The following is an 11012-nucleotide window of genomic DNA, read 5'->3' on the forward strand; positions in this document are numbered from 1 at the left end:
GAAGAAAAGAGAATAAATAAATAAATTACAATTACTTGAAATTCATAATCAGTGGAAATTAAATACCTAGAATACTTTGTTTAACTCTGTGTTAATAAATTTCAGGCTCTATAGGAAAATATGTGCTTAAAAGTGATTTAAGAAGAATATTTACTAATAGCTATGAAAAAAATGGAAAGTTATTAAAGACTTCTTAAAATTGGGCAAATCTACATGGTTTCATCAGTAAATTCATTTAGAAACAGAAATTTTTATATAATTTAAACTATTCCAGATCACAGAGAAAAAGGAAAATATCTCAGTTAATTTTTGCAAAGTCAATATAACAATGATTCAAATAACAGAAACCACAAAATATAATTAGAACAATTAAAAGTAAATATTGATGTAGAAGTCATAATAAAATATCAAAAAAACTTTCTATTAAGTACATAGAAAGTAGGGATAAAATTAAAGATAAGAAAGCAAGGATGATTAGTGCTCTAAAATTGTTTTAAATTATTCACTAATAGATCAAATGAGAAAAATATATGAGTACTTAAAAAGATACTAATAAGGTAATTATAAGTCAACAGCTCTTCCTGCCAAAATCTCTTAGTAAACCCCTCTAACAGATCCAGGAGACAGAAAATCAGTAAGAATATAGTTGAACTGAATGGTATTCAACTGGATCAAATTGACATTTATAGAATACTTTGTCTAACAATAACAAATACACATTCTTCTCAAGCTCTTAAGAACATTCACCAAAACAGACCATGTTCTGGGTAATACACACTTTAACAAATTTTAAAGAATAGAAATTATACAAAACTTGCTCTCAGACCACATAATTAAATTATGGAAATAAATCTCAGAAAGCAGAAAATTCCCCAAATATTTGGAGATTAACCAACATACTTCAAAATAACACATGAATCAAAGAAAAAGTCTCAAGAGAAATTTAAAAGTACTTTAACTTAAATGAAAATAAAACAATGTATCAGAATTTGTGCCATCAGTGAAAACAGTGCTTGGAGGGAAATGTATAGCCTTAATTGCATATATTAGAAAAGGATCAATTTCTAAAATCAATAGTCTAAGCTTCAACCTTAGAAAACTAGAAAAAGTAGAGCAATTGAAATCCAAAGTCATCAGAAAAAAATAAAATTAAAATTAGAGCGGAAACAGATAATGAAAACAGATAATCAGGAGAGAAAATTGATGAAACCAAATGCTGATTCTTAGAAAGATCAATAAAATTAATAAACCTTGGGCCAAGCTAACTAAGAATAAAAGAGGAAAGACACAATTACCAATATCATAATAGAAAGAGAAGCTATCACTACTGATTCCATGGACAATAAAAGAGTAATTAAGGAGTATCGTGAATAACTCTATCCCCATAGTTCAATAGTGAATATATGTAGTGTGCTGGATGTGTTAATTAACTTGATATGGGGAACCCTGTTACAGTGTATACCTATATCTACTCATCACATTGTATATTTTAAATATCTTACAGTTTTGTCAATAAGACCCTAAAAAGCTGAAAAAAAAAAATCTACCGAATATTTAAGGAAGAAATTATACCATTTCTCTATAGAAAAGTTTTCCAGAAAATAGAAGTAGAGGGAATACTTCCTAACTCATTGTTTGAGGCCAGGATTACCTTAATATCATTTAAACATTATAAGAAAGGAAAAATAACAGACCAATGTCTCTCATGAATATAGATGTAAAAATACTCAATAAAATATTAGCAAATCAAATATAACATGTCTGAAGAATATACATTTGACCCTTGAACACTGTGGGGGTTATGAATGCTGACATCTTTCATGGTCGAAAATCTGCGTATAACTTTTGACTCACCAAAAACTTAACTATTAATAGCCTACTTTTGACCAGAAACCTTACTGACAACAAAGTCAATTAACATATATTTTGTATATGTATTATATACTGTATTCTTACAATAAAGTAAGCTAGAAAACAGAAAATATCTTTAAAATCATAAGGAAGAGAAAATATATTTCTAGTAGTTTTTGAAAAATATACTTATATAAGTGGACCTGCACAGTTCAAGGGTCACTTGTACATTATGACCAAGTGGGATTTATTCCAGGTCTGCAAAGCTCATTCAGCATTCAAAAATTAATTAATATACTCTATCACATCAAGGGGCTAAAGAAGATAAATCATACAATCATATCAGTAGATGCAGAAAAAAAAGCATTTGACAAAACCCAATACCTATTTATGAAAAAAACCTTTCAGCAAACAAGAATGGAGTGGGAACTTCCTAAACTTGGTAAAGAACATCTGTGGAAGTTTTATAGCTAACATATTTGATGGTGAGAAACTAGAAGCTTTCCTGCTAAAATCAAGTGAAAGGGAAGGCTACGCTCTCTACCACTTCTAATCAACATCCAATAAGGCAGGAAATAAAAGATTTACAGATTACGAAGGTAGAAATAAAACCGTTTGCATATGACATGATAGTTTAAGTAGAAAATATGAAAGAATTAATGACAACAACAGAAAAAAAAACCCATGAGAAGTAATAAGTAAATATAGTAAGGTTTAGGATACAAGGCTAATATACAAAAGTCATTTGCTTTCTTATTATACCAGTAGTGAACAACTGGAATTTGCAATTAAAAACACAGTATTTTTTATATTAACATAGAAAAGAGAGGAATAGTTTTAACTGGAACAAAATAAACAAGGTCCGTGTGAAGAAAGTTATAAAACTCTGATGAAAAAATCAAAGAAGAAAGATCTAAATGAATAGAGATATGTTCCATATTTATGGATAGGTACACTCAATATTTTATCAAGATATCGGTTCTTCCCAACTTGATCTATAGATTTAACACAATCTCAATCTTTGAAGGAAAAGAAGAACATTGGAGGTTTAACACTATCTGACTTCCAAGACTTACTGTAAAGCTACAATAATCAAGAGTATGGTATCAGCCAAAGAATAGATAATCAGATCAAGGAGACAGATTAGGGAGCCCAGAAATAAACCCACACAACCACAAAAAACCGTTGACAAGGAGTGAAGTCAATTTAATGGTTAAAAGAAGGTCTTTTCAATAAGTGGTATTGGAACATCTAGACATCCACATGCAGAAAAAGAAAAAATGAATCTACACACAGATTTTACACTTTTCACAAAAATTAATTCAAAATGGATTACAGACTTACATGTAAACACAAAGCTATAAAACTCCTAGAAAATAACATAAGGGAAACTCTCGGTGACGTTACATTTGGCTATGACATTTTAGATAAAACACCAAAAATATGATCCATCAAAGAAAATGTGTTGGGCTTCATTCAAACAAAGAATTTCTACTTTGGGAAAGAAAATGAAAAGAGAAGCCACACATTGGAAGAAATATTTGTAAAATGCATATCTAATAAAGGATTTATATCCAAAATATACAAAGAACTGGTAAAACTCAACAAGTAAACAAACAACCCAATTTAAAAATGAGCAAAAGATATGAACAGATACCTCACCCAAGATGAAGAGGGAATTTTAAATTAAAAGAATAATGAGATACCACTACACAACTATTACAATGACTGACAATATGAAATGTTGGAGCAACAGCAACTCTCATTCATTGCTAATACAAAACGGTAATGCTATTTTGGAAGACCATTTGTCAGTTTCTTACAAGGCTAAACATAGTCTTACCGTGCAATTTACTAGTTATGCTCCTTGATATTACCCAAGTGGGTTAAAAGTTAAGCCACACAACTTACACATGAATGTTCAGTGCACTTTTATTCTTAATTGCCAAAACTTGGAAGCTACCAAGATGTCTTTCATTAGGTGAATGGGTAAACAAACTCTAATACATCCAGATAATGGAATATTATTCAGTGATGAAAAGGAATGAACTATCAAGCCATGAAAAAACATGGAGAAAGCCTAAATGCACATTGCTAAGTAAAAGAAACTAATCTGAAAAGTCAGAACCTCAGAATACTTATAATAAGCAAAGCAAAGAGGCCAGGAGATAATAGAGAGGGTAGTATTACATACAGGAAGGGAGGTTCTTGGAGATTCAGAAGAGATGAGAGAGAATAGAATCCTGAGAGTAAATGTAGTTTTGAACAGAGATAAGAAAATTATTTTTAAAAAAATTTTTAAATGCCTACAGCACCTGGTCTTCCTAGGTGGTCTCCCCTTCAAGTACTAACTGGGCCCGACCCTGCTTAGCTTCCGAGATCAGACGAGATCAGGCACGTTCAGGGTGATATGGCTGTAGACAAGAAAGTTCAAAAGGATGTACATAGATAGCTGAGGACAGTGCCAGTTTCTCTATTTGGTGAAGCAAAATAATAGTTTGTTTTGAAGATACAAAAATAGAAGACTCCACTGCGCTTTTGAAAAAAGAAAAATCCGTGGAGACTATGATATTACTTAATATTTCCAACTCTGTTACCTAGTAAATTTGTGTGGATGTCTCCAAGCAGAAATTTCTGCTTTGCTTACACTGGAATTCTGAATGATTTTTAAAATTTCATATTTCACAGGATGCCAGACATGCAGCTGAAGAAGAGATTTATACCAACTTAAATCAGAAGATTGACCAGTTTCTACAGCTGGCCGACTATGACTGGATGACAGGAGATTTGGGCAACAAAGCTAGTGACTACCTAGTAGACCTCATTGCCTTTCTACGTAGCACCTTTGCTGTATTCACACACCTTCCTGTAAGTGACAATTGCTTTTACTTTGCTCATCATACAGAAAAAAGTTCTTTTAAAATTTATTTTGGTGAAAGATATTTGTTTCTGCTTTTATTAGGAAGCTCTTCAGGATATAAAAGCTCACACTATAATTATCATCCCTTAACAAGTTTAAAGACATCTTCCATTATTTTTTCATTGACTTTTGCATTTTGTTTATTTTGAAAATGGTCACTAATATTACATCTACTTATATTCTTTCTAACTTAAGGGGAATTAGTGCAAATACATAATGAATGCCTTGGTAGAAAAAGAAGAGAAACTTAGGAGTTAGCATTTCAGATATGTATATTTTAGTTCTAGAATGTCCATTTAATTTTTTTATAACCTCAAATTCTCTGATGAAATTCTCCATCTTTTTATCTAATTTGTTTATCTTTTCTCTATTTTCTTAAGCGTATTAATCACAGTCATTTTAAAGTTGTTTACTAATGCTAATGTATAGTTCACCTACATATTGGTGGATTTGTTTCTGATTTCTTTTTTTCTTGGTTATCAGTAATGTGGTCCTATCTCTTCTTACTGTTTTTTGGTTGATATTAGACATTGTGTTTAAAATATGTAGAAGTTGCGGGAGATATCATCCTCTACCAAATCCTTTACTAAGTATGTAGAATGAGTGAATAGGTTGTTGTTTGAGCCATATCGCCTTAATCTAATCAATAGACTGATCTGGGCCAAGGTTGGGTTGCAATTATAGTGCATCTTTGGTTTGCCCCTGTTAATAGGCTGTGGTCCTTCAGAGCTTTTAGTGTGAGCCTGACATGTCATTGTCTCATCAGCACCAAGCAGACTGTGGAAATTTCCACTTTTCAGAGAAACCTTATCATTTCAGTCTCCTCCTGCCTTCTTCGATTTTAGAATTTGGCAAATGTCTTGAGAAGCGGTCTTACCCTAACAGTTGCCGACAGGAAAAAAGTGTTTGGAAACTGTCAGTGTCAAATCACCACCCCCTGAAGAGCTTTCAGCTCCCACCTGAGATTCTCATGAACTCTCCCACTAACAAGTCTTTTCTCTGAAACACTGTAGACTGCCAGAAACTTTACTTTGCTTTTCAAAGCACTTAAAATCTCAGAAAGTGTCTCGAGGAGAAAACCAGCCTTCAAATCTAACCACATCCATAGTCTGTTTCAATGCCTAGCTTTGGCAGATACCTCCAGGGACAGCTACAGAGCCTCAGCTCACCTTTAAAGAGTCTGCTTTCTATACAGTTTTATTCCCTTTAGTCCTCATTGCTTCATAGTCTTTTGATGTTTTTAAATATATATTTTGCTTATTTGTTTGTTTACTGCCTTTCTTAGTGTTTACTGGGAGCATGGGCCTATAGAAAATTAAGTCATTTCATGTGGCTTCATCTTTGTACCAAAGCCAGACAAAAGTAGCATACTATTAGCTAGTCTCACAGTTATGGATAAAAAATAAAAATTTAGCAACTCAGTTCTAGAGTTTTAAGAAAGTAATATAGCACTACTATGTAGGGTTTATTCTAGAAATGCAAGGATGGTGTGATATTAAGTGAATCTATTAATGTAATTTATCACAAAAATAGGTGAAGGAGATAAAGTATATGATCATCTTTATGTATTCTAAAAAAGCATTGTATAACATCCATCCTGCGTTCCTGATTTTTAAAAAAACAATTTACTAAAATATAAGCAATGTAATCTTTCAATAACATGATAAAGAACATCTATATATTTAGATTTACCAGTGGAACACTAAAAACATTTATTTGCATTAACATCAGAAGTATGACGAAGATGCTTCTCATAACTGCTTTAGAAGTTCTATCAAATATATAAGATATAAAAGAAATAAATTATAAATATTGTAATGAGCCATGATGTTAATATTATTCATAGATTAATATTGTATAGTTGGATAACCCCAGAAAATCGACTGAAAAATGGTTAGATGGTTAGATGGTCCACTTAGAAAACAAATCAACTTCTCTTATGTTAGTAATATTGTCATAGAAAATATATTGCAAAAAAAAAAAAAAGGCCTGTTCATTATTGGGGCAGAAGATATAAGATTTCTATGAATACACTTAGCAAGCACTATGTAGGATCAATGTGAAGAACATGTCACAGAGTTATTTAAAAGAGACTTTATTGTATACTAATATATACAGTGTTCTAGGAAGGGGCTATTTCATATTGTGGAGAGTTTTTCCAAAATTAATCTGATTGTGCTTAATATCAAGTGAATTTGGTGGAGATGGGTATCTTAACATAATTCTAAAATTCATTGGCAGCAAAAGTAGACAATATTTGCTAAATAATATGCAAAAGGAAATTAATGAGTGTGGTCTATTTTCTATCAAATATAGAAATATTATTATAAACCAAAAATTTGATAAAGATGGCATTCAGCAACTGCTGTTGCCACAACTGTCTTTTCATTTTGATAAGAAGAATGTTAATTCACTATCTCATATCAAAATGGATTCTAGATCAAATGTTTAAATTTTTAAACATTTGTGAGAAATATTTTAGGAAATAGGTATTCTGTTACATTGCTGGTCGATGTGTGAAATGATATGGTCTTCTTGATGGTCAGTTTTTCAATATGTCTCAGAAATCTCTTAAAATTTGTTTACCTTTTACCTTGCAATCCCACTTTTTAGAAATTAACTTAATGAAATAATCATGGGTGTATTGTAAAATTCAGATCTAAATATGTTCATCACAGTATTGTCTTTTGTATAGTGAAGAGTTGGGAATAAATTAAAAGTTCTGCAGCAGATGTGTTAGCTAAATTATTAGATATTCACATAATGTCATGTCAATAATTCATTAAATTAATGTAGATTGATATTCATTTAAAAATATATTAATCTCTTATTTAGAAAAGCAGATTGCAAAATAGTATATACAGCATATCTCATTTTTATTTATATAGATACAGACACATTAATTATCTATGTTATATATTGTATAAACCTAGAATTATATACTCCCTGGTTTAACTGAACTTATCTCTGTGTAGCTTTTAATTTTTCCTTTTTGTGTATCCGTGTTTAAAATTTTTTTTTCCATCATGAAACATTTACTGCTTTTGTAATCCTAGGGGTGGGAGAAGGTGATATTTAGAATCATTTTTCTTTCTCTCAAAATTATTTTGTCTTCAGTAATTAACTTATATTAAAAACCACTTTTACTGAAGAAAGATTGTTTTAAAATCTATTTCTTTATTTTGGAAGAAAGATGGCCAATAGTATTTCGGCCACTATGTCTCCCCCAGCATTCTGTAGTATTTGATAAGATTTTTAAGTATCATAAGAAAAAAATGCAATAGTGCAAAGTCAAAATCATATGGATAAGTTTTCCCTATATCCATCTAACTTTTTTTCATAATTTTTCTGTTCTTACAAAATAAAAACAACACCCTAATAAGTGTCACTGTTTATACATGTCATGTAATATAGTGGTTTCTATATACAATAGCTATCACATGTCAGCACCATACTTACTTTACCATCCAGGCCATTTAGAAGTAGTACTATGAATCAAACTCATGTTTGTCTACATTACATACTTTTTCTACCTTCACAGTTGTGATCTTTTTTAATAGGGCTATATTATAAGTAATTAGTTGAGGATTCTTTTTCTTTTGTTTATTTTGAGTTACCTTTGCTACCTAAATACTCCTAATGTCTCATTGAGGATCAAATTGATCCTCCCATTCAGAATCAAAGCCAGAGGTAATTCACAGCCCTATTTCTGTCTACAAATGCCACATTTCTGTTTTGTCTAATAAGAGCTCTCTTTGTGAAGCCACACTTTCAAAAAGTAGTTGTATTCACCAACCATTATATTCTCTAGAACCAAATTAGTATGATTTCTAAAGCCTTTCTTCTGGTTTTCCACAGACAGCAAATAGGTTGCCCAGCATTTGTGTTCATGGTCCTTAGCATGCTATATAACTTCTTCATGGAACCTCATATTAATAATATGTATTAGCAAAACAGAGCTGTGTCTAAGATTTGTTCTTAGTGAAAGACACATTATTAAAGATGAAAGCTATTTCTGAGAATCAAAATAATTTGCTTTTTATTGATATGAATATTTCCTTTCATATTTGAAATTTCCTAGCAAGAGTGGCTCTCTGTCAAAGAAGGATATTGAATGATAGGAAATATGTATATGCTGTGGAAAGAACTGTAAAGAAAAAGGCAAAGACTCTTGTTCTTTTACATTTTGAAATCCCCAGTTTTTTGTAGGAACATAGCCAAATAGATAGGTCAGTGTCTAGGGGGTGGAGTGTGTGTGTGAGAATGAGAGAGAGAGAGACAGAGAGAGTGTGTGTGTGTTGGAGTGGATATCCTAGGTTATACTCCATTAGATAGTGGATAGATGGTTGGGGGAAAATTACTGAAATTCATGACTATTTTCCTTTTAAAGTTTGGTGACTAAGGTGGCCTGCCTATTTTCATGAGGCAACTAGAAATAATTGTAATAATAAGGATTTCCACAGTTCTAAAATATTGATGTGTAAATTGAGTTAACAGATGAGGTAAATTCACAAGCATTTTTTTTTAGGCTTCAATTGTACAATTTACAGTTGCATGCAGAGCTACCCATTTTGCATGCTCAGCATAAGAGCATACTTTGGAGAATTTATCCTTGTTATCCTGATAATTATCTTTCAGAATACTTGAGAGAGAGGAAATGCTGTCTCAAGTGACAGACCCAATGGAGGGAATTGTGAATTTGTTTTAGTGTCTGCTGTTAATGTTAGTTTATATGACTCAGGGCAAAAATCTCTCTTAACCCACCTTGGTTTGCCTTAACTTGCTTTGTCTAAAAATGGTGATACTAGTTCTTGGCCTTCTTTGCTGGGCATTTAGTTGATGGGTCATCTTTAAGGAAAGTTATTTTCTACATAGAAGTTCCTGAAATTCTTTCTAAAACCCTTATAAAACTGACATTTCTCTTAGTACTCTATTTTGTGAACTGCTGCCATTTCAGTACTAACCAATGATTCTGTTATTTAGAAACTGTCAGTGCTTCTATTAAGTACAAAATCTTCTCTGTGACCATGAAGACTTTTCACAATGTGACCCTCAAACTACCTTTTTTTTCTTTTTCTCTCTCTCAATTTTCTATTTGCCGAAGATATTCTTCCCCAAACTGAAGTAATACTCTTTGTCATGTACACTCAACTGTTTTCTATCCTTGGAGTTTTTCATGCCTTTTTGTCTACTTTAATTGTTTCTGCCCTTTAACTATATGTACTGAAATCTTATCCCTTTTTCAAGGCTTATTTCAAATCCTGTACTTTGCGTGAAACTTTCTCCAGTTCTCCTAACCAGATGTGACATCATTCTCCTTTATGGCACTTCTTTTATGGCACTAGTCTAATTTTGTCTCGGGTGGAATGTGTCATTCATTTGTGTGCTTACTTCAGGAAAGGAGAGGGTGCTAATTAAGAAGTAACTGCCGTGTTCCTGATATTTTACATGTGTTATATGTTACTTGTATTAATGAAGACTGAAAATGCCTCAATTAGTATTATTATATTATAATAAGGAGAACACGAACTCGGGGAAGTTACGTACTTTGCAAGAGATATAGAAAATAGGTGGCAGGGTCAGGATTTAAACATTTATTTGACTTTAGAATTTTTCTATTACACCATCGTGCCCACCAAATCGATTGCCAGCTATCGGACGGTGAGCTCTGTGGATCGAGACCTTGTTTTATTCATCTCTGTCTCTGTATACAGTGAGGACCTTGCTTGAAATGGTTCATAGTATTTTTGTGAGGTTTATTTGTTTTGAATTCCTACCTGAGGATTGAAAACCATTTTGGGGTCATCTATATCATGATCCCAAAATTTAATTGTTGAAAAGTTATAAACTATTATTTTGAGACCAGGCCCCAAGGTTTGTTTGGGTTAAAATTCTAAATTGCCATTTCTCCTTTCGTATTCTCATAAGTTTACACCAATAAAAAAAATCACTTTTCTACCCCAAATTGCAAAAGCCATCCTGAGGAAAAAGAACAAGGCCGGAGGCATCACTCTGCCCGACTTCAAATTATATTACAAAGTGACAGTAATCAAAATGGCATGGTATTGGCAGAAAACAGACACACGGACCAGTGGAACAGAATCGAGAGTCCAGAAGTAAACCCATATTTATATAGGCAAATAATTTTCGACAGAAACACCAAAAACATACAGTGGAGAAAGGAAAGCCTCTTCAATAAATGGTGCTGGGAAAACTGGAAAGCCACATGCAAAAGAATGAA

The 11012-nt window shown here is 32.1% G+C and overlaps 1 protein-coding gene and 1 pseudogene across 1 annotated transcript in view; one reads left to right on the top strand and one right to left on the bottom strand.

Moving 5' to 3' along the window:
• EXOC6B (exocyst complex component 6B) overlaps positions 1 to 11012 on the top strand; it is a 519851-nt gene that overhangs the window by 295509 nt on the left and 213330 nt on the right. The window contains exon 18 of the mRNA XM_015587609.2: positions 4540 to 4719. Within this exon, the coding sequence (XP_015443095.1) occupies positions 4540 to 4719 (180 nt within the window). The remainder of the gene's footprint in view (positions 1 to 4539; positions 4720 to 11012) is intronic.
• On the bottom strand, positions 4155 to 4273 carry LOC112478115 (annotated as a pseudogene).

This window comes from Pteropus alecto, unplaced genomic scaffold (genome assembly GCF_000325575.1).
Source record: "Pteropus alecto unplaced genomic scaffold, ASM32557v1 scaffold131, whole genome shotgun sequence".
NCBI lineage: Eukaryota > Metazoa > Chordata > Mammalia > Chiroptera > Pteropodidae > Pteropus > Pteropus alecto.